General features: G+C 37.4%; 6 protein-coding genes across 6 annotated transcripts; 2 read left to right on the top strand and 4 right to left on the bottom strand.

Moving 5' to 3' along the window:
- Positions 1-7,167: 7,167 nt before the first annotated feature.
- Positions 7,168-7,875, bottom strand: BATDEDRAFT_23761 (uncharacterized protein; the record flags this gene model as incomplete). Its single annotated transcript, XM_006677303.1, has 1 exon — positions 7,168-7,875. The coding sequence occupies one exon, from the start codon at positions 7,873-7,875 to the stop codon at positions 7,168-7,170; it is 708 nt and encodes a 235-aa protein (XP_006677366.1).
- Positions 7,876-11,177: 3,302 nt separating this feature from the next.
- On the bottom strand, positions 11,178-12,873 carry BATDEDRAFT_23760 (uncharacterized protein; the record flags this gene model as incomplete). The annotated part of the gene is made up of 2 exons (XM_006677302.1): positions 11,178-12,600; positions 12,770-12,873. The coding sequence occupies 2 exons, from the start codon at positions 12,871-12,873 to the stop codon at positions 11,178-11,180; spliced, it is 1,527 nt and encodes a 508-aa protein (XP_006677365.1).
- Positions 12,874-15,674: 2,801 nt separating this feature from the next.
- BATDEDRAFT_87326 (uncharacterized protein) lies at positions 15,675-16,574 on the bottom strand (the record flags this gene model as incomplete). The annotated part of the gene is made up of 1 exon (XM_006677530.1): positions 15,675-16,574. The coding sequence occupies one exon, from the start codon at positions 16,572-16,574 to the stop codon at positions 15,675-15,677; it is 900 nt and encodes a 299-aa protein (XP_006677593.1).
- Positions 16,575-18,782: 2,208 nt separating this feature from the next.
- BATDEDRAFT_23759 (uncharacterized protein) lies at positions 18,783-20,437 on the top strand (the record flags this gene model as incomplete). The annotated part of the gene is made up of 4 exons (XM_006677301.1): positions 18,783-18,968; positions 19,044-19,986; positions 20,034-20,223; positions 20,290-20,437. 4 exons carry the CDS (start codon positions 18,783-18,785, stop codon positions 20,435-20,437), a joined length of 1,467 nt encoding a protein of 488 aa, XP_006677364.1.
- Positions 20,438-22,129: 1,692 nt separating this feature from the next.
- BATDEDRAFT_23758 (uncharacterized protein) lies at positions 22,130-22,480 on the top strand (the record flags this gene model as incomplete). Its single annotated transcript, XM_006677300.1, has 1 exon — positions 22,130-22,480. The coding sequence occupies one exon, from the start codon at positions 22,130-22,132 to the stop codon at positions 22,478-22,480; it is 351 nt and encodes a 116-aa protein (XP_006677363.1).
- A 928-nt stretch (positions 22,481-23,408) lies between these two features.
- BATDEDRAFT_87325 (uncharacterized protein) lies at positions 23,409-24,014 on the bottom strand (the record flags this gene model as incomplete). The annotated part of the gene is made up of 1 exon (XM_006677529.1): positions 23,409-24,014. One exon carries the CDS (start codon positions 24,012-24,014, stop codon positions 23,409-23,411), a length of 606 nt encoding a protein of 201 aa, XP_006677592.1.
- Positions 24,015-25,572: the final 1,558 nt, after the last annotated feature.

The following is a 25,572-nucleotide window of genomic DNA, read 5'->3' as shown; positions in this document are numbered from 1 at the left end:
CAGATATCCGGTTCTTGGATCCTTCCACACTGAATAAATGACCCTGTTTAAGTCTCGTTATTTTTCTGATTATGCCAAATGGTTTGTTGAAAAACATTGCTTTGGTAACGTCTCGGCAATTTAATATTACCTGGCCGTTTTACATGTCAATTATCGTCGTGCCATGACCATACATTCCTGTCTGTATTCGTCACCAATATCAATCAATGGCCATTCATCATCACTTTATACAATGCTATACGTTATACTGTATCGCATACTGCCGGTTTGATTGCTGTATTACCATCCTGTCATCAAAACTGTATCTAGTGTGTGTTGCTGTAGTGATCATCTTTTTGTACGCATTATAATGTCCATGCTCCATTGTTGTTTGTGCTCCATTCACTGTTGATCTGTACACCATTGTATCCGCAATCATCGTACCTCCATATCCATATACATATACTTACATATCGCTTGCATCGTCATCATGTACTGTGCCATTGAATTGCAGTGTGTTGTCCATGTGTGGGACGTGCGTTTTGTACATGTTCAATTACGCTTGATCATTACAATTTTATTGCAATCATTTGTAGTCCCATCAGTAACACTCGGATTGTATCCATATTTCAACTGGTTGTGTATACAACATGTATGCATGTTACTGTCCAATATCACAGTGATCCGACCACCATCATACAGTGTATCATGAGTGTATCATGAGTGTGTCATTACCCCACAATGCGTTGTTTTTTTGCATGATTTTGTGTCGTATTTCAATACTATTCAACCGTTTATTTTGACCCTATACAACAGCCATTGTAACTCTGTATTGTTACCATATTGTAACCATATTGTAATGTGTATATACATGTCATCGAGTCAACCAATGCAGTACTGTATAGGCATATGGCTGCATTTGCATCACCACCCAATATTCGTACAAAAAAAACCCGGCAATTGAGCCGTAATCCAATGCATACGTATGCTGATCATCACCATAATTGACCGCTGCATTAATATATCCGCATTCGGACACTCCAAACGTCATACTAACCACTCGTGTCTGATATTATCCGGACATTCGGACAGGATACCATGTCTGATATTCGGACAATATATCCAACTTTGTCAATATTGATGCTATCGTATTGATATATTGACCATTGTAATATATATACATGATATGTATACAGTCCAAACCACAGTACAATAAGTCGTGTTTTGAGTGTATACCGACGTGTCCAATTCGGTCGACAGTCGTGACTATAACATGTTGCTAGTTTAGTTGACAACATGCCATGATGCATGTCCAATATATAGTATGTATATACATACATGTCCAGTATCAATCGCATGCATGTAGTGTCATTATTCATCGAGATACACGCATTTCCAGTTTCATGTCAAATATTCGTGCTATGTGCAAGTTGTATTTTTTGCATGTATCGCATGTCAACACATGCATGCATTGTACATACCAATGCCATGTGCATATACTGTAGCAGTTTCATGCAACTAGTGTCAGTATTGGTCAAGATATACGACATCAAACACGTCAAAACGTCATTTTCGGACTTTGGTCAACCCATTCCATGTCAGATATCGACCATAGTGTGTCAGTGACATCATAATTCGATCTGCAACACATAATTACATATATGTGGTGCATACCAAGTCATTTGGTCGACTTTTGTGGTCATAGTCGATATTAAAGTTTTTAGTTTGCAATTGGTTTGAAACGACGAGCTCTACTTGTTATTTTAATCTAGTATCGTGTCTATCAGTCAATCAACAATTTATCATGTATGCAAATGCGTCAAAAATACATGTAGTATATCGTTCTGATTCGATATTAGTCGGCATTGACACTGTACGACCACTACTGACCAAGTTATTAACATATTATCGACTAGCTCATACTGTCCCAGCATGTCGTCAAGAAAACCATCATATATTACAGTGTTGTGCCAACAAACATGCATGGATTGCATTGAAACTGGACATGATACAATATCAAGTGTATACATGTATTGTCATGGCATCAAACTGGCATGATATCATGTATTGGTTGTGTAATGGACCATAATATATGCCAACAAAACGCTCCAAATCAGGCATGATTATAGTCGTAAATATATTATTGTGACTGTGTTGTTGGACAGTGACTGTCAGTAACTACCAATAACTACTAGTGACTATCAATAACTGTCAATGACCATCAATAACTATCAATAACTGTAAAAACGATCAAGGTTTGTAGCCTGACAGTGTACAATCGAGTTTATTAAATCGTGTAATTCTGGTCGTTATTCGACTTTACCCAACACTTGAACACTCGATTGTTGCATGCAGTTTGACAGTTGTCATACATGGCCATGTGTATGCTGTTGTATAACCAGAGACGCAGTAGTGTTGCCATGTGTTGGTTGAATCGACATACTCGACACACACCAGTCAATGCAGTTTTGTCCGAATCCCTATTTTTGTTGGCTGTAGTTTTGCACAAACTTGAAACAGTCATCGTAACAGTGTTACTGTCATTGTCATCAAGCTGTAGTATGTGTAACTGTAGTATTGGTTGAGCCACTGACCATGTATTCGAGTATGAACGACTGTAGTTTTTTACAAACAATTGGTCAAACAACTAGTCAGAATACAGGTCAAACAACTAGTCAAATGCAGGTTTGGACAATCGTCAAATACTAGTCAGAATACTGGTCAGAATGCAGACTAAACTAATCAAACAACAGGTTGAAATGCAGGCTAAACTAGTCAAAATACACTCGTCAAACACTGGTCAAATACTAGTCAAAATACTCGTCAAATAGGATCAAATGCAGGTCAGAATAACAGTCAAACAACTAGTCAGAATGCAGGTCTGGACAATCGTCAAACAACTGGTCAGAATGCAGGTTGAAATACTGGTTAAACTAATCAAACACTCGTCAAATACACTCGTCAAATACTCGTCAAATACAAGTCAGAATAACAGTCAAACAACAGGTCAGAATGCAGGTTTAGACAATCGTTAAACAATCGTCAAATACTGGTCAGAATGCAGGTTGAAATGCAGGCTAAACTAATCAAACAACTGGTCAGAATGCAGGTCAAATACTCGTCAAATACACTCGTCAAATACTCGTCAAAATACTGGTCAGAATAACAGTCTAAATACTAGTCAGACAACTGGTCAATATGTGGATTAAACAATCGTCAAACAATCGTCAAATACCGGTCAGAATACTAGTTTAAATACTCGTCAAATACACTCGTCAATTAAACTATACAGTGCATTTGATATTCATACATTACACAATCAATCGTTAGTAAATATGCCAGTCATCGATATGTATTGTAGTCAAATGAATGTATCGGCCATTGTAACATGAATATATGATGTGTATACAGTCCAAACTACAGTGTAGTATCGTGTGTTTTGAATGTGTTCCAGTTGCGTCCAATTCAGTCGACAGTCGTGATTATAACATGTTTCCAATTTGATTGACGATATGGCCTGATGCATGTCCAGTATATAGTATGCATGTATACTCATGTTCAGTGTCAATCTCATGCAACTAGTGTCACTATTGGTCAAAATATATCCAATTTTGGTATCATGTCAAATACTAGTGGTAAGTATAAATTGTATATTTTTTTTGTAATTTCATGGCAATACATGCATGCATCGTACATACCAATGCAATATCCATATACTGTAGCAGTTTCATGCAACTAGTGTCAGTATTGGTCAAGATATTCGACATCAAACACGCCAAAACGACACCTTCGGACATGCATTTGATGGCCATGATACACATTGATATACTGCCCCAATGACGACGTAACTATATACACAATACATGACTATATGTGTGCCATACATTGCAGTTGATTTCGACATTGTATGACCACTGTAGACCGAGTTATTAACACGCCAAACATCGACTATAATATCCAACCTACAAAACGTCAGCTATTTAATTATTGTGTTATCAAACATGCATGGATTGTATTGAAATTGCACATGATACAATACCAAGTGTATACAAGTATTGTCATGTCACCATATCAGCACAGGCTTGAGTATTGGTTGTGAAATCGGCCATTTAGTACGCGATTGTGATGATGCAAATGATCCACTTTGAACGCATATAACTTGGCCAATAGCAGTTATTTCCCAGCCATATTTAAACTGATTGTGTATATGGTATATCACCATTGATTGAGCATGCATATGCACGGTTTGCAGACATTTATAATTCGTGTTGAATGTGTTGTATGTGACCATTTGAAACTCGACTAATTGTGGTGTATTTTGACATGTATATTGACTGATGTTTAGCGTCTGTTCATGTGCCATTGATGTGCCATTGACATGCTGTATTGTCCAACATTATGTCGTGATGTTGCAATCAACAAATTGGTGCAACACTGAATGTATGTGGTGATTGTCGAGTATCGAGTTCATCTAGTTGTTTCTTGGTGTTTTCAATATCTATAAGCATCTTGTTCATAATTCCAATGTATATGTGTCAATGGTCTTGTTGCTCATAATGTGTATTTGCTATTAGGTTATCAACTGTTGGTAGTTGTGATCTGAAATCGCATGGAACATGTCAACAAACTGCGTATGTTCTTGTACAATTTGCGATATTGCATTTGTAAATAATGTGTCAAACCGACGTTGAATGTGGTTCCAAATTGTCGATTGATGTTTTGATATTGATGGAAATTGAAGTCTAGTTTCCATTCCACATGGCGTTCTAAACGCTTTGCAAAATTCACAGTAGCATGGTTCAACAGAGTGTTGGGTATTGGTGTATATCAAACACTGTGGGATTTGAAACCTTGACCAGTTATTGAGGTGACTGTGGTAAAAGACATGACCTGGATGCCACTACACAATGGTTGGTTGTACACTCCAGTGTGCGTTGGTTGGTCGAGTAAGCTCTGATATGTTCTTGTTGTATCAAGTTGTTATACAACAAACTATCAACGTCAGAAACACAGAGTCAAGCTGATTGAACTCTGAAGATGAGTGCCTCGACTATAAGTGTTCAAATCTGAGATATTTGACAGATCTAGTCACTTGTTCAACCATAACCATCATATCTTTTAGTTCTGGAATCAAAACAACTATGTCGAGTGGTAAAACAGTTGTTCTTGTCACAGACGTTATGCTGTATAGTTCTGGGTCATTTCATTGCTGTTGTTTGAAATTCTGTCATGCCAAAGTCTTGGGTTTCAGTTTGTAGTCAAGATATTCTGAACTTGACTAAAAGTGTCTAGTGTTTCCACTCTTTACACTCTTTACACTGTAGATTTGTCATTATCAGACTCTGGACTCGAACAAGACATTGCAAAGTGGATATGTGACAACCTCGTAAAGTCACCAACACTCGGACAAAGTGATGTTGGTAGTGCTCGAATGGACTTTTACCAGGCACACATTTGTCAGCCAACTATTTCAAGCATCTTGAAATGGAACAACATATACAGAAAGCTCACTCTTGTAAGCGACTGATGAATTGGCAAGAAAGAGTTTGTCAAGTATTGAAAACATTCGCACAATAGAATCAAATATTTGGATTGCAATGGACGAGTTGGGGTTTAAACTTGGTGATTGTACAATGTATGGCTATACAAACAGATGTGAAAGAGTACAGTCCAAAAACAACATTTCAGTTCAAAACTATAGTCTAATAGTGTGTGTTTCATATGACGATCAGTGTGTTGGGAGATTGATCAAGGCAGCAGTGAATGCTGTAATATTAACTTGTTAAACAATGACATGCAACATTCCCAAACGGTTCCAAACGGTCACTTTATTCTAGACAACATTCCATTCCACAAAACAACTCTGATTAGACATGGTTTACCAACTATTCAACAAACAGCGCGAGGTTTGGAACTACACTATACAGCATCATACTGTCCATTCTTGAACCCTGCTGACAATTACTTTGGTGTTTGGAATGACTGTGTGTGCTGAGCCATTCCAGACACCAAACAACTTGTAACTTCAATAAAACAAATCCATTTCCAACAACAACAACAATGAATATGTAACGATTGTTTATTCCAAGACAATCATTACAAGATCAATACAGAAAAGTATTTGATTTTACGTGAATACGACTGTAAAATAAACTTGGGTGTTGAACCACAAAATTATCTCATACAAGCAAACCATACGAGTGTATTTGGCAGTGCTACAAGTTTGTTGACCAACTCATGTATGGCGATATCAGCAGAGACTCGATTGATCCAACAGCCATATATACACATTGTTGTCAGTTACATCGAGTGATTGTTCAAATAGGTCGATTCAGATGGGTTGCATATAACCGACTAATCGAGCATTCATCCATTGTCAAACAACCATAATGCACAATACCACCAAGTGTGTGATTACACTCGCACTGATCAGTCGTTGCACAGTATGCATCAGTCAATGTCAAACATATGTGTGTCTGCAACTAAATTGCAGTCCATGACACATCCACACGATCCAACATGGCAAATCATGTATTGTGAGTCCAAGATTGATCAAAAACATGATCATGGTAAACACAGCATGTTGTTGCATATCAGACTCGATATATCGAGTGACAGTTGTACACTGGCTGATGGTGCACAGCGTATCAGTCACAATACATGCACGGTATTGCATTGCAGTCATTGGATGACAGTTATTTGCAATGTGATACCGATCGACATACATCAGCATGGTGTGATGTGACCATAATCATGGTGGAATGTATTGGAGTTGACATTGTGAGTTGACAATCGATACACCATGCACATGACTGGAACATATATATTCGAGTGTGGTTTGGTTGGTGTCAGGTTGATCATGCAATCGCATCGGTGCAACGAGTGAGCAAACTGATGGTGATCTGAACCCATTTCAACAACAAGGAGTTGACAGTCATGTATTTGCATGCATTCAATATGTGTAGCACACCGAATGATCAGTCATGTCAGCACATAGTAGTTGATTGGTGCAATATGATCAAACCATTAGTATAATACACTATTGTTTGACAATACACGATGTTTATTAAATGAATGACATTGAATGCATGACACATGACAATTAAACCACCATGCAATACACGCTGCATTACAACATATACTGGATGTGACTGTGATGGTTCACTCAAATCCAACATCGTGACGGGTCTATGGTTGTGAAGCTTGCTGCTGAGCATCTTGCTCAAACCGTGAAAATACACTTGAAAAGTAACTGTAGAAAAAGTCAAAACAACTCTTGTACGAGTGATACGATTCCAGGTTTATATTATCGTCAGAATCTGTCACCTCAAACTTATGGTGATGCTCAAAGTAATGTTTAAGCTCCAATTCTTGCTCAGAATCTTTTTTAAGCCTAATCCGATACCCATCAAGAATTTTTTGGAGAATCTCTTGGAGTTCATCAAGAAACTCACGCTGGGTTCTAATATTAGCTTCAAGGTCGAGGTCTACTGATCCTTGACCCGAGGCTCTATTTAAAAAGCCAAAATCTTGCTCCAGATTATACAGCAAGTTTTTTTGAGCCTTGATCCGAGCATCTACATTGTGAATATCTTTCTCTATTTTGTCGATTTTAACTGAAAGTGTTGCGTGTTCTTCGATCATGAATACTCCCTCCAAGCCAATTGAATAGCAATACTTGCCAAACTCATTATATGATTTTAATTTTTTCGGATAATCAAACCTACTAAAAGTGTTCAAGGTGCTAGCTTTAGCACTTGCAGTTTCAGTTGCACTGGGAGAAACTGTCGCAGTGCTGACTTTAGCACTCATGGTCGAACTGGGATCAACTGGATTGGCAACTGTGACCGAACAGACAGCAAGGATTGATGACAGTACGGCAATTGAGAATTTCATTTTGGTGGTTGGTTGAGCAAGTTGTAATGTCATTCAACGAGCCAGTTTTTGAACTATATTTATATCCATTATTGAATAAATGATATTAAAAGCATATTTCTTGGATGACCGTCCTAAGGGATTTGTGTTACTATCAGGGTTGAATGTTGATTTGTTATCAATGTTCAAATGACTTTGAAAGACTCTTTCTTTATATAATTGCTTATTGAAATTGGAAGCGTAGCATCAGGGTGTGATTTGTGTAGAAATGCTGTGTAATGGCACCATAATGCGACAAGGATACCAATGACCTGTATATGATAATTCAGTTATCTATACGACCATTTGTCACCAATACAATAGTATGTATGATCATATTGCACCAATCGACCAGTATACGATCACTGGAGACACCACACGTTGGTGTTTACCACTGTATATGTGTGGTGTATATTGGTTATAGTCCATGATATCAACGAGTTTATGCATACTGCTTACACCACACACACCAAACCAACTCAGTGATATGCAAGTATTGCAGTTTGACTAAATCACAATCATCCATATTGTCGACTGTCCAACTCGTTGATATTCAAACCGTGCCATCACTAGTCACAATATAATGGTTGACTGGTTCGTTTGATTGACCTGATATATCAACACTGCAAACCTCGACTTGATTCATCAACTTGTATATTCATATAATATTGGGTTTGTATCATCACGTTGGACTCGTTATCAAACACCTTGATGTGTCCATGCAACACAAACTTGATATACACACATTAGTTACTGTTCAACATGACTAGGTCAATCATACATACCAGACAATGCAACTGTATTAGTTGTATGATACAATCAATCATGGTTGACTCATCACTATCAAATATCAAATGTTGATCACGTATACATTGATTTGTAATTGCATGGTCCGTTGGTAATACACACTATGATATGATTGACAAGTTGTTGATTTGCAGTAATCAGATGTGCATCACCTGTAACATTGGATGCAATTGACGAGTTGTAACCGCCAGTCAACAATCATGGATATGTTGGTGATTGTATTGACTACATGATTGGTATTGATTAGCTGTCATGATCGATTGGTGAGCAATACAATCCACATTGATTATGACGTGTTGCAACTAGTTGATATATGCAGACTCGACTGATGATCGAGTATATGTTGATGTGTAACTCTGTCACTGTTTGTTTGGATTGGTTATTGCTACTGCTTGTATATGCAGTGTATACATGTGTGATGTGTTGGATATCGGTGTTGTATATGTTGAACTTGTTGGACAATATATTGTCATGTCGCATCAAATCGCACCACATTTAGAGTGCAATCATTGATTCGTTGGTTTAATGATCGACTCGACTCACATTCGACTGTAATGGCCACAAATCTGCATTGCTGATTGACACGCATATATCGACATGTATCAGACTCAGACACGGTGTATATCAGTTGCATATACCAATCACTGATGCAATTGATGATGATCGATTAGTCAATCAATTCGATATCAACACCAATGTCAGTCCATTACCACATGGATACTTGCAGTTGTGACCTGTATTCAGTCAGTAATATTGGTTCATGTAGTATATTGTATAGTCAACCATGCACATGCACATACACATGCATGTCATTGTCAATTGATGGTCGTTTGTAAACAACTTGTGGACAACTTGCAAATATTACAATCATGGTGATTGCTTGAATGTCGATACCAAGCCATGCATTTGATGGTCATTTACTGTTCAGTTTACTGTTCAACAATGCAAATGGTCGTTGTCTACCAATCAGTCGAGTCGTAGACATGAACTGCACATTGTGCGTATCGCTTTGTTCATGACCAAACTGTAACAATGTGCACTTTGCATTGAGTTTGAACTGCAATCTGCGACTTGTACGCATTATGATGCATTGTTTCAATATTCATGTTGCATTCATCAACATCAACGTGCAGTGTCGATCTGATGTTTGGTGTTGATGTTGTGTTGATATTCCAACAACACTGAATATCGCAAATCAGTTCAGCATTGACTCGTGTGATAATAATCCATGGACAGTCGGTTGTACCAAACTGTTGTACAAACATATTGACATTCGATCGATTGAAAGTAGTATAGATAGAACACCCGATGATACCAGTTTTTTAACCGACACTTACTGCTAAATCATGTACAAGGTTGTCAAAACATAAATTATTTGCAGAAAGGAATTCAAGTCAAAAGTATTAGGATAGAATAGTCAATAGCTTTGCTTGTAATTCATAATAAATACGAGCTATTTGTGCCAGACTCATACTTGATGCCTAAAATTGGATACAATGGGTAGTTTTTTAACCAGTACCAAGTGTTAATGTACACAGACTGGGTTTGGCTGGATCTTGTTGTAAGAATGATAGAGTATAAAATCAAACCACTGACAAGTCCGTGTTTATCGAGTACGAGTCTTTATATTTCCAATCAACTCTTCCAAATGTGATATTGTGTCTTGCAATGCCAAAATGGATTCAAATCTGCTTGATTACACTATGCATTTGGACATCATTGCTGATCTGTTGAATTTCACGCTTTCTTTGATCATCTTTTTGATACTCTAGCATATTCTACTCATAATTGTGTCTAGCCTCCAACTCTTGATCCTGGCTCATACCCGGTTGTTTTTGTCAATACCATTGATTGGAAATAAAGCCACAATCAACCCGCTGTTTATCACGTATGGCTATTTGATTCAATTCAGTTGCAAACAATTCTTTGTAAGAGTATACTTTCTGGTACTCCTTGTATAATACCAGCATCTCTTGAAACAGCTGCTTTTGTGCTTGTAACAATCCCTGCAGTATTTCGTCAGCTGGGAGTTTGGTTCAAGTTTGAAACCCAAGACTATCGATCGGACAAATCCAATGTCAGCAAAACTGTTGTACAGTTTGGCAGTTAATTGATTGACCATAATTGTAAGCAACAAAACAACTTTTATTTGCAAAAGAAAAAGGAAAACGCAGTTTGTTCTTGAATCAAAATATTAGTTTCAAAACTGTATGGTGAAAAACAGTCTTGGGATTTGCAATTATTTACAAGAAACTATAGGTTTCAAAACCAAAGCGATTAAATTACACGACTGGGAAGTTCCTGACAATGAAAGTGGTCATTTCCACAAAGTGAGGTTTGTTGTGTGATGGAACCCATACGATATTATTCACCTTTAAGAAATCAAACGCCGTGTATTGTGTAGAACGAGGTCGAGAAACAGAGTTAGGATTAGCGTTATGCAGCCAATAAAAATCATTAATTCTAGTCTACATACCTTATTGATGAGATGGTTCAAACGTCAAAACAAATCGAGTCAACTTCTCAACACTCGCAATAGTATCGTTTTGTGACAACACTTGACCATCTGTTCCGTGGTAGCTTTGGCGTGTAAAACAGGCAAAACGATCAGGAGGTACAACAAAATACAGTTCTGGTTTTGACGGATTACCAAGTATTTCCAAAACATCACAAATCCCAGTTTGTTTGCAAGGATGATCTTTGGCACCGGTCATTTGGAAAAGTAGATTTGGCTTGATGAACGAATCAACAGATTCAAAAATATTGCTAATGGGACGGAAATAGCAATTCGTTGCGTCTTGAACTTGAGAATTGTTGGACAATAACAAAGTACTAAGATCCATCGGCAGTTGAAGTGTAGACTCCAGCTTGGTACGTAAATCACGAATCTTGAATGAACCACCTTTAGCGATGACTGTATGAGCGTGCTTTTCGAATAATGCCCTATTAAGTTGACCAGTTTCACCAATTTCTCGAGCAACAGAAACAAATCTGATAAGATGATCTCGGTCTCTGGCATACACACGGTTGTAAATTTCATCAACCACATAGTCAAAAGCAAACTGATAAGGACCACTGTGGAAGCCATCCTTGACTGATATATGAATCAAACAACTTGAAGCGTCTAGGTTTTCACCATATTTACCAAAAGACTTGACAACTGAATCGATATTGGAAATATTTAAAGCTTTGTCGAGAAAATCCTGTTGTTCTTTTACCAATGCATATTTAAGAACATAACGAGCAATTCCTCCCCACTTCAAATACAGACTTTCAACCAATTCTTGTGGGACTGTAGGAAACAGCATTGGGCGACAAGAATGCAATTCTTCTTTTGACCACACTGGCATATACCGAATGTCGCAGGATCCCTTGGAAAACCGATGCCAAATTTCCCAACGAGGTAAAGTAACAAGAATGGTTTTGGCATCAACATCAACAGGTGCTGAGCCATCAACAATGTAGAATGTTGACGAGGAATCCAAGATTTTCCAAAAAGCATGCTTTCCTCCTTCGAATACACCATTGGGAGTAAGCAGATATCTTTTTTGATCAGCTCCACTCTCATACACGACTGTAGCACCAGAGCGAGCAAGATGCAACAGCAAAAAGTAACCAAAATATGTCTTGCCAATTCCAGGATTTCCAAGGATGATCAAATGACGTATATCAGCAGATTGCACAATAGATAGTGATTTTTCAAGAAGTTTAGGATAACAAGGACGGATGTAAATGGATGATCCAATAGAATGGTTTCCAAGGATGAATACGTCTGCTGGAAGTTGGACAACAGTGTTTACTTCAAGAGGGTTAGGGTAGTTTGTGAAAGCAGTCCAAAAATCCAGTAGTGCGGTTGAGGCTGCTGCAGATGTTGGACCTAGGTCAGTTTGAGTAGGCTGTCTTGAAGGTGGAGGGGAAACAACCAATAACAACACAAAAACCATCTTGAGTAAAGTATTATTGAGGAAGAGAGTCGAGTAAAGCCCAGGTGTTGATTAGTTGGTCTTTGTTACTGTTGGTGTATAGTTGGAGTTGAGGAGCATCAATGTCAGCCATAACAGGACCATACTTTGCCTTGATAGCATCCTGAACGTCACTCAGGTCTTCAAAGTCAGTCACATCGATTTCAGTAGAAATAGTGTTATATTCAACATTGAGGAATCGTTTTGGCATTTTGTGAGCAGAAGAAAGGGATAAAAAAGCAATTTATTTGTCAAATTGTAAAACAAAAATCGACTTTTTAATCGAGTCAAAATAACAAAATTTTGGGATATTTCAAGACAATTCACACGATTTAAATATTTGGAAATTAGTCAAATTTACACCAGAATTAATGTCTCATTAATGTGAGACATTACTAGTGTGAGAGTGTTGACTTGCATTGTGTGAGACATTAGTAGTGTGTGAATGTGAGACATTTCTGAATAGTTTAACAATCAAAAACCATCAACAATGACGTTTGAACTGGAATTCACATGACTTTCTTGTCTCCTATTTTATAAACACACTCACTTCCTTGTTAATAAACAACACAATCGAATATTGATTCATTCCATCACATCTTCAATCAACTATAACACACTTGCCAATAATGACAACCATCAATATGCCATCATATGTTCACGATCCTCAAATTCAAAAGTCAATTTGAAAACCCCATTTTTAAGCATCTACAAGTCTGCAATATCAGATTTGTGGCTGATACATAATAGGTTGCCAATAAAAGTCGACAAAGTGAGCAACTGCAATGTGCCTTGCTGTATGATAGTAACATATCAGAAACTATGAATGCTTTCAAAATCAAAAGTCTGCAAACGATGTCACTGCTGGCTTGTAGTCTCTGTTTACAAACCTACAATCAACATATTCACTGGATTCGTATAATGGTAAATGCTGAACCACAAACCGCTGATGATATTATTATGGACGATGCTCATATTATTGGAAATCAAACGATTGGTGCAGTTTCAGATGCTGTTTCATCACACAGAAAGTCTTGCTACAGAGTCTGAATCCAATAGCAGTGAATCTGCAGTTTGACCCAACACAGTCAATAATTATCGTTTGAAACTCGAATCAAGTGATGATGTTGCTGTTTCAGATGCACTCAATGTCATCAATGCAGTAACATTGTAACCAACTCAAATCATTGATCATGAACCAATTTACCGTGTCTTGATAAAAACACTGATAAACCATCATTCATACATGAGTTTGTCAAAAGTATGGACTGATTGCTGAACAGATGTTTAAAGTGGAACTCAAAACAGTTCAATTCAATGTGCAGCTTTCCCACGACTTTCCCGCTACAAAAAATACAGTCTTGGAACTCAAAGTGTACATCAACAATACTTGTGTGTATTGACCATCAATGATGTTGTTGGTGTAGCATACACAATGTGCATTGCAGAAACGCTTGTTTGTTTGCTGGAGCTATTTCAAGCAAGCAAAAATACTAAAAGGTTCAGTTTGATGAATGCCTGGTGTATATTTACAATGAATTCAAACTCGAGAGATTGTCGTATTTTGCATACAAGACATACTACAATATATTACAACAATATCGTGTATTTCAATATACACCCATTCGATTTACAACAGTGGCATAAACATCATCACATTTGAACAATGGTTCAGTCGTACAAAGTCCAATAACAGCCATGAATTGTATCAGACATGAACATACTGGTGCAAAATTCACATCAAATAACACACCGCAACAAACATGTTTCTGGTAGATGGTGGAATTGATGTCATTGATTTTCAAGTACACGATATTGATGTTGAATGATTCAATAAACTATACTCGTCGACTTTTTGTACTTTTTTCAGTTGCATCGTTTCTGATTCCGAGTTTGAAGCATAATAGTTGCGACAGCGCTGTTGTCCAATTTGCTTGTTTTGTGAATAGTAATCATGATACCACTTGTTTGACGCCTCCTGTTGTTGAACTGGATATGTATGTCAAATATGGATGCCAAATTTTGATGCATTGCAAGTAATTGTTGTAGTTTTTGATCGAGTCAATGAATGGCATTTATAGCTGCTCTATAAAACAAGTTGTTTGAAATGTCCTGTCATATGTTTTGTTGTTTTCATATTCACTAATTGTTGATAATGCATCCAATTGATTTCTGTTTTGACACTGCTTATTTGTCATTGTTGGATCTGGGTTTCTAGATTCAGTAACAAACGTTTCAGCAATTTGGATGTGTTCAAATTCATAATACTTGCAAGTCTGAATTATTTGATCATCATCTGAAATTGGATACGAGTAATCATTTCCACTAACCACAGTATACATAGTATACACAGCATTACTGTATATTGACTTGTATTTTACTCAAAGTGTTGTCCATTCAGTATTCCAACACAATTTCCAACATTGATTGAATGGTTTGCAGTGTTTGTTTTAATTGAACCACTTGATGGATCACTTTCATATCTTGATTCAGCAATATCACCAACTGCACAATGATGGATGTGATTGTAGTCAAACACAATATATTGCAAGGCATTAACGTATTGGTTAGTTTTAGTATATTCTTGATAAAATGCAATGATGTTTTGTAATGGCGTGTTAAATCATTCAATCAAACATTGTCTGTTGTGATTTCCAACATTGACAGTGACATGGCAAACACCTTTTGCTTGTGACAGACTTTGAACAAGTGTATTGCTCCGTTTGTTGTACAATACACGACATGATCAGTTGGTGGTATCATGCAACCATAAACTGACAAGTGATTGCAAGTATGACTGATAGTTACAATCAACACTGGTTGTTATCAGGCCATTGATGCATATGGAACAAACCATGTCAATGTATCAGTCAACAATCCAGTAACTGTTGATGTAATACCAAACACAATACACAATCAATAATATGGTTGTTGATCCATTCATGATACTCGACAAACATCAACACATCAGAAAGTTTAAATTTATTCAAAATCAAATTCATTGACACATCATCAATTCAAATCCAAACCCAGTTCTTCAAATTCTAAGCCATGCTTTTTCATAAACGCTTTCAATTTATGTCTGACATTGCGTACTCTATTCCCTGCCTGTTCATACTCGTGTTTCAATTTCTTTTCAGTGTCTGGATCGTATCTTGATCCAGATATTTCTTCTCCCCTTTCTAACCCTGACCATTGTTCGAATCTGAGGGCTGCATATTCACGACATTCTTGCCATTTTTCGTCTCGTATTTCTTTAGACTCTACAAGTCTTTTCTTCATGCGATCAAAGGTTCTCTGATATTTCTGACTTAATACAATCACTTGATTTGTAACAGTATTGGCGGACTCGCCTTGTCCCATTGGCCGTTTCCGACTTTGTTTTGGAGTGCCTGAACTGGTTTTATCGATTGGTTGTTTCCGGCCTCGTTTGGAAGTGCCTGAACTGATTTCATTGATTGGCCGCTTCCGACTTCGTTTGGAAGTACTTGGACTAGGCTGATCAATCGGCTGTTGCTGAGTTTGATCGGGAATACCTGAACTGGGTTGATCAGCTGGTTGTTGGTCTTTGTCAAAATTGCTTGAACCGACTTGATCAGTTGGATCAGATACTTGACTGGAAGTGCTTGAACTGGGTTGATCTACTACATTCTGCCAGTCTTTATCAGAAGTACTTGGATCAATCGGATCAAATATATTTTGCCAGTTTTCGTCGAAAATGCTTGAATTAATTGCATCAATTATACTTTGCCAGTCTTGGACAGGAATCTCTGGATTAGGTTCATTGGTTGGATCAGATACTTGATTGAAAGTGCTTGATGCTTGTGGTGAACCATCGTTATCAGCCGGTATCAGTATTGCATTAACGGTTGCTGCTGCAGTCAGTACGAATAAAATATCAACCAATTTCATCAGATTGGTCAATGGGTTTAAACTATTAATACAAAAGTAGAGTGTTGAAACTGGTTGATTATAAAACTGAGCGTAATCGATTGTATTTATATGTTTTGTATAGCAAACCAACCCTAACCCTTTTAGGTTAACCAATTATACAGGGTTACTTGATTGCTTATAGTGGTTTATTATCAAACTAGATAGTATGCTGCTCCCTATTCACAATATCAATTTGATCAATTTGATGATCATGTTGATTAAATTATGCTTTTACGACCCTTTGATCAGGTATATTGAAAAGCACACCCTTCAGGAGTGTCGTTTAACCGCAAACGCTTTGATTTACAACTGTACTCATCATGCAATGACTTTGATTTGAGATATACAATGATTGTATATCCGGTTGGTTTCTACTACACATTGACTGCATTGCGTGTTTGATATACAACAACCATCATATGACACACAATCAGACTATAGTGTTGAATCTACACATTGTGCACTTTTAGTAATCATACATTGTACGATTACCAAGTTTGAACCCACATTCATGTATTGTGTTTGACTGTCAATGTTGTCAATACAACTCTGCACATTTGTTGTGTTCATCACCATCCAACCCAATCTCACCATTTCAATCAATCTTGGTCAATGTTGATGATTTACACACTAATTCATTATCCAATCTTGTCTGACATTATTATTGGCTTTAATCACGTTTGGTTTGTACAACTGCCATGAGTTGTACTACCATTATCATTGTGTATCTGAACACCAAATATTCCAACACATCAATAATGCCACAGTGTAAACAGTAATACAGTTGATCAGTCTTGTGGCAAGACTTTTCATTCAAATTTGTATTTGGAAATACTCGATACTGAGCAAATGATCGATTATGTTGTACAAACGGGTTATTAGCAGTGAATGGGTAATCAACCAGACTGTTTACAATGAAATCATACTAAATACACACAATACTGCCAATCTATGCAACAAACATGTATCAACCAAAATAACAGACATTTCTAAAACCAACCCGTGATAAAGGACGGATTGGGCTGTCATATATATGGTTGCATATCTACCAAACAGATACAGGCCGTACCATTATGCATGATATCATCCTGTTGTGGCTCAGTTATATCCACAACATTGTGTCTAGTACACATCCAACCCTCAACGCGCCAGAGTAAAATTGAAACCACTTGTCAATAGATTCATGGCGCTGTACTAGCGTATACGCTTGGTCTGATGGTGACTAGTTGTATGCCAAACATGAGTGCATCTAGCAACCAGCCCTAGATGTTGTGCACATTTGGTGAATACAAGTACAGTTGGATGTCACGGATAGCAACAATCGACATGACAGTGGACACTATTGGACATGTACACTGCAATGTGACTGTCAGCAACCATCACCATCAGTGTGTATCATGTGTTTAAAAAGTACTCGCATGCATTGGATTCAACACCACGTTTGTGATTGGGTTTGATTTGATTTGTATTGGTGGTGTTGTTTTGCATATATCAGTAGATTGTGTGCTGATTTGAATGACATGATCATACATTGTGGTTCATGTATACGATGACAATCTGACCTGTTGACACGGCCAGTTTGTTGAACGACCTGCCAATCTCCAATTTGATTATAGTACAACGTCACTCATTCGGTGTATCAACGACAGATTGCCGAGTTTGATGTTGATCATGTTGTGACACAATCAGCAGTGTTTGATGTATACAGTCTACATTGACCTAAAATGATCGTGCAGTCATACCAACGGAAAAGTCATGGTTTTGAAATACTGCAACAACAGGCTGTTGGATGCTGTTGTGTCCGAGTGATCCAAAACATGACCAATTGAACAATCAGTCAAATATTTGGTACACAGTGACAGTATATGTTGTAGTGATGGATTGTATATGTGATGATAATTATCCATAATCAGGGTGATAATCTGACACTACCTGATTACTGAATACATGACCACAATTGGGAATATCAACACAGCATACTAGTCAAGTTGATTATACACTAAAAGCAATGCTTATATATTAATCCACCCTACAGGGTGTTTCTGAGCTTGTTCATCCTGCATGGTGTACTTGTGTTTTCTAAATGTACATTTGAAAAGTGCTGGTTGTCACCCTTGAAGCTGCCGTCGTTATAAAACGGCAGTCATGTACCAGATTCAACCCATTTTCATCACACTACTTGATACAATGTTGATTACTCTAGAATGCATTATACTTGCGCTACAGGCGGTTGCTGCAGTTCGACTTGCATTAGAATCACCTTTTGAAATTACCAGTCAATCAAATAATAGGCTATCAAAACGATCACCCGTTGTGTTGGGTGGTAGTATCATAAAATGCTACACAATGAGATCCAATGTTGATGGAGTCAATGTATGTATCATGCCATGCATTGTAATTTAATATCAATTTGCACCACGTTTAATCAATCTCACTCGTTTAAAATAGTTGGATTTACGAGTTGATTCATCAGTTTCCGATATAGTCGTACCACTTTCCAGTTCAAGCAACGATATAGGTTTGGCTATACAAAGTATTTCAAGTGGGAAGCCCGTTACTATAAAGTACAGAGGCAAAGAGTATAATGGAATCAGTTCCACAGCCGTTGTGAAGATTTCGGGTACTAGGATAACTGGCATCAATTTACCAGCAATCTTGGTTGAAAAAAAGTCGCCAGGTCTGGTTGGTATTGGTGGAAACCCCGATCAAGGAGTATTTGGAATTGGCTACTCCTCGTTGTCAAAACATCACACATCAGTCCCTGCGATAGATGCTTTGTACAATGGTGGTGTCATTACTAATAACGAGGTTGGCCTTGAACTATGTCCGTATAAAATGCTTTCAAAAAGTTCCATCAATATAGGAAATATGGAAGTAACTGCAAAATGTGGAACGGATGGAACAAGTGTTGCATGGGTAGACTCACCATCAAACGAACAACATAGTGTCAACATCAAAGATATACTAGTCAATGGCGAAAAAGTGGATCTACCCAAGGAATTCCAAAAAACAATAATCGAACATGGACGTATTTTCTATTCATATTTACAAACATGCTTTGTATATATGTATTTTCCTAGAGTAGTCGTGGAAACGCTGGTTGCTGCTATTCTTGATAGTGGTGCGATCCTTGTCAAAAAAACTAAATCCGAACACAAGCACAAGCTCAGCGAAACAGAAATTAAAAAAATATTTTGGGAAAACTGTCTAATGTTCAAATCCAACTACAATATCAAGTGGAACAAGCTGCCGTCGCTTACAATTGTAATGTTTGCTGAAAACCCCGTGACTGATGCCAATCGCAACTCCGTTGTAACAATCAAATTGGGTCCCAAAGATTATATACAGAGAGTTGATTCTAAACATGGTAAATATCTGACAATTGTATGCAGTATGTGTTGTTTGATTAACCTGATTAATATACATGTTGGATTATAGTTAGATTTGCTGTAAAAGCTGGTTCAAATGACAATGCAGCTCTTGGTATACCATTTATGAACCGACTTAGATTGGTATTTGATCGACAAAATAAACGCATTGGACTTGGTCCTGGATGTGGATGTGAAGTCATGGCCGATGGATATCCTATTATTTCAAACAATGATCAGGTGCTCTGGCCATTAACACAGTAAGTTGTTTGATATTGATGTGTGGGTGTGTTGATTGATATATTGATATTGAATTTGATGCATAGTGTTAGATTGCCTGAACAACCAAGTACTTCAAGTTCAGATGGCAGATCTACTCTTAGGAGATTGTCGCAACTTGGTAGTACTCTCCGTGATAGTATTCGTCGTGGTAGTAGGCGGTCAAAGCCTAATTACGAGAAATTTGAGGACTAAGTAGATATATCAATAAAATTGGTTATTTGTTGCATGGATGATGACCATGATTATTTTATAGTTGGTATGATGTACGCCAGGACTCTTGGTGTTAGCAATCATCAACTACAACTGATCAAGTAGTTGTACCTGAAAACACCACCACACTGTCAAGAGTCACAATAACTCTCAATAAACTCGACTGAATACAATTCATTAGTGACAAACTGATATTATATGTATTTTTAATGTGGCGTGTCCATGTTTGATTGTGTGATGTGTTCAAGCCGTGCATGTATTGGATCAGTCCAGTGTGTATTGTAGTTGTTTGGTGCACAATGATCACGCATACTATTGCATTGGTAATACATGGTATGAATTGAATACACATCATGATCGCATAGCTCGATCACGACCCAATTGACACAAACAGTCGAGTCGTGTAGTTTGGATTCAGTTCGACACATTTGTATTGTCAATCTCGGACAAAACATCAAAAGTGAATCAAGATCAACTGAAACAACCAACAGACTGGATCCAGTATGTGTAGTCACGCTGGGCCGCATATACTGATCACAGTAAACAACTCGAGTGTCATTTTACTGGTTGTGGTTATGAGTATATGCCAGTGTTTGATACACAGCGTTACAATGATGGGTCAGCAACAATGTGATGGAACTGGATGTGCAATATCAAAACCATGTCCAGAATACGTGATGTAACGACAACTTGCAGTCGTATCCATGTAAATGGACCACTAAATAACAGTGTTGGTGTGTGATAAACAGTTGCATTACTGACATGTGTCATGATTGTTGTTGAACTATATTGAGATCGTATCCGTGATTCAGAATACAACAAATGTGTGTGCAGAGTTGTATTGACAACATTGACAGTCCAACACAGTACATGAATGTGGGTTCAAACTTGGTGATCGTACAATGTATGATTACTAAGAGTGCACAAAGTGTAGATTCAACACTATAGTCTGATTGTGTGTCATATGATGGTTGTTGTATATCAAATATACAATTCAGTCAATGCGTAGTATCAACCAACCGAATATGTAACCATTGTATATTGCAATGCAGAACACAGTCACTGCAGAATGAATACGGCAGTAAAACAAAGCGTTTGTGGCTGCACAACACTCATGAAGGGTGATTTTCAATATACCTGATCAAAGGGTCGTAAAAGCATAATTTAATCGACACGATCATCAAATTAATCAATATGATATTATGATCAGGGAGCAGCATATTGTCTAGTTTGATATTGGCTCACTACAAGCAATCAAGTAGCCCTGTATAATTGGTTAACCTAAAAGGGTTAGGGTTGGTTTGCTATATAAAACATATAAATACAATCGATTACGCTCAGTTTTATAATCAACCAGTTTCAACACTCTACTTTTGTATTAATAGTTTAAACCCATTGACCAATCTGATGAAATTGGTTGATATTTTGTTTGTACTGAGTGCGGCAGCAACCGTTAATGCAATATTGATACCGACTGATAACAATGGTTCACCCCAAGCATCAGTCACTTCCAGTCAAGTGTCTGATCCAACCAATGAACCTAATCCAGAGATTCCTGTCCAAGACTGGCAAAGTATAATTGATGCAATTGATTTAAGCCTTTCTGACCAGGACTGGCAAGAAATAATTAATGCAGCCAGCTCAATCACTTCCAACCAAGACCAGCAACAACCAATGAACGAAGCTGATTCTGCCAGTACTAGTTCAAGTCGAATGATTATATTGAACGAAAAATATCAGAGAACCTTTGATCGCATGAGAAAAAGACTCGAGTTGTCTAAAGAAATACGAAACAAAAAACGCCAAGAATATCATAAATATAAAGCTCTTGGATACAGGAAATGGTCGGCGTTATCAATGGGCAAAGAGATACATGGATTAAAGTATAAGCCAAAGGTTGAAAAGAAACTGAAACAAGAGTATGTAGCGGTAAGGAATAAAGTATACGGTGTCAGAAAGGAATTGAAAAAGTTTACGGAAAGGCATGGTTTAGAATTTCAAGAACCGAATTCAGATTCAGATTGATGATGTGCCAATAAATTTGATTTTGAATAAATTTAAACTTTCTGATGTTAAAGCAATCAGACATTGACCGTTTACGTACAGTTCAAATGATTAGTGTGTATCTGTTGTAATATCCAAGCAGGATATCTCTAAGCTTTAATCATTAACAAGCAAGCACTAGTACTTGCATTGCACACTCCCTAATTTATCCAAGATCAAATAAAATAACCTTTCAAATAACTCTGAAACTATTTATTAATCTCATATCTATTTTGTTGATTCAACTCATTTGACAACTTCCTGATTATCGTCCAAGCTCTCTTTTGACCAATCTTTTGCATAGCAGCAAATTACATTACATTATACATATTGAAAGACTCGTATCTTTCAGTTTGTTTTACTTTTACAATAAAAACCTATATTCATTAATAAAAACAATGTGATGTGACGTTCAATGTCAGTCTGTAATATGTCAATGGAATATGCGCGAATATGTGCGAATATTAAACATGGGTTTGTGGATACTGTCAAATTATCAAAACCAACCGGATCATTCGTATCATTTGGATCAAATAGTCCAGTGATACCAATGAATTGGTGTCAAATGGAATGGGTTGACTGGTAACCCCAAATGACAAATATACACAATCGCATGGATTCAGCAATGACACTGCAGTGATCAATACAATGCATAGTAGCTGATTGGTGCAATATGATCAAACCATAAATATAATACACTATGGTTTGGCAATACACGATGTTTATTGAATGAACGACATCGAGTATATGACAAATGACAAGTAAACCAACATGCAATATACGCTGCATTACAGCATATGCTGGATGATGGCCCATTTTGAGTTGCAACAATGTGACGAGTCTATGATTGAGAAGGTTGTTGTTGAACACCAGAATCTTGGAAAGTTGCATCATGTTCAGATTATGGCAATCATTGTGATAAGCGATCGTAGAAATACTTGAAGCAATCCTGATATCCGTAAAGTGATTTTGGTGGAGTATAATCATCACTCGGTCGTATTCCAAACGAAGAATGGCTTGTAAGTTTTTTTGTTAATTTTTTAATTTTTTTCTTCTTATGCAAAAGTTTCGAAGCGTAATCATATGCATTACAACTGGCTCTGTCACAAGTTTGACGAGACTCCACATGCTTGGCTTTAGCAGAACTCAATTTCCGACTCGGAACTTGACTCATACTATTGAGCTTTTCCTTCTCTCTAACAAACAATCCTTCTTGAATAGCAGCCCCAAAATATTGACTTTCAAGTAGTCTAAACACTTTTGTGGATTTAAGCCGAGCTTTTGCAATTTTTTCGATCAACGACACTTCAGTAGCATCGAGTTGACCGCAATATTTCTTAAATTTATATAAGCTAAGAGATTCTGGAGAGTCAGATCCATCAGCTGAAGCTCCGCTTGAAGAGGCTGTCGGAGTGCTGGCTGCAGCACTCATGGTCGAACTGGGATCAACTGGATTGGCAATCGTAACCGAACAGATAGCAAGGATTGATGACAGTACGGCAATTGATAGTTTCATTGTATTGGTTTGGTTAGGCAAGTTGTAATGATTGTTGCTCAATACGTCGGTTTGGTGACATATTTGTATACATTATTAGATTGATAATATTAAAAGCATATTCCTTGAATGACCGTCCTAAGGGATTTGTGTTGTCGGGGTTAGCATTGATTTACTGCTATAAATGTCAACATAACTTTAAAGGGATCCCCTTTATACAATTGCCCATTGCTTGATTTAAACCCTGATATCAGGGTTAGTGACCAGAGTATATTGTCGCACTATGATGTCGCTACATAACATATTCCAGATAATATCACCACATGATGGTACACAAGCAATATTGTTCATCCACACCAGTTATGTTGCAAACACTCTGGATCTCGCCTGTTCAACATCACATTGTCACCAATACAATAGTATGTGACATGATCATATTGCACCAATCGACCAGTATACGATCACTGGAGACACCACACGTTGATGTTTACCACTGTATATGTGTAGTGTATATTGGTTATAGTGCATGATATCAACGAGTTTATGCATACTGCTTACACCACACACATCACACACATCAAACCAACTCGGTGATATGCAAGTGCTGCAGTTTGACCAAATCACAATCACCCATATTGTCGACTGTCTAACTTGTTGACATTCAAACCGTGCCATCACTAGTCACAATATAATGGTTGACTGGTTCGTTTGATTGGCCTGACATTGACACTTTGCAAACCTTGACTTGATTCATCAACTTGGATATTCATATAATATTGGGTTTGTATCATCACGTTGGACTCGTTATCAAACACCTTGATGTGTTCATGCAACACAAACTCGATATACACACATTAGTTACTGTTTGACATGACTGAGTCGATCATCAATACCAGACAATGCAACTGTATTAGTTGTATGATACAATCAATCATGGTTGGCTCATCACCATCAAATATCAAATGTTGATCACGTATACATTGATTTGTAATTGCATGGTCTGTTGGCAATGCACACTATGATATGCTTGACAGGTTGTTGATTTGCAGTAATCAGATGTGCATCACCTGTAACATTGGATACAATTGACGAGTTGCAACCGCAAGTCAACAATCATCGATATGTTGGTGATTGTATTGACTACATGATTGGTATGGATTAGCTGTCATGATCGATTGGTGGACAATACAATCCACATTGATTATGACGTGTTGCAACTAGTTGATATATGCAGACTCGACTGATGATCGAGTATATGTTGATGTGTAACTCTGTCACTGTTGGTTTGGATCGGTCATTACTACCGTTTGTATATGCAGTGTATTCATGTGTGATGTATTGAATGTATCAGATGGTGTCATGAAATGTTGGACAATATTCATGATTCAAATATTGACAGTCAAACATTGGTTAACCAACAGTTGTACGATTATACAACTGGTCCGTGTATTGACAAGTGATCAACCTCGATCCGGTTATAGTTGAAACGGTGTATCACAGGACTTGAAAGTTGGCACATTATTGTTGTGGTGTAATATTAGCAACTACACACAACTTGACATGAATGACAATGTTGATG

Source organism: Batrachochytrium dendrobatidis (assembly GCF_000203795.2).
Source record: "Batrachochytrium dendrobatidis JAM81 unplaced genomic scaffold BATDEscaffold_3, whole genome shotgun sequence".
Taxonomy (NCBI): Eukaryota; Fungi; Chytridiomycota; class Chytridiomycetes; order Rhizophydiales; genus Batrachochytrium; species Batrachochytrium dendrobatidis.
Note: the sequence above shows the minus strand (reverse complement) of the source record. Positions and strands in the feature narration are given on the sequence as shown.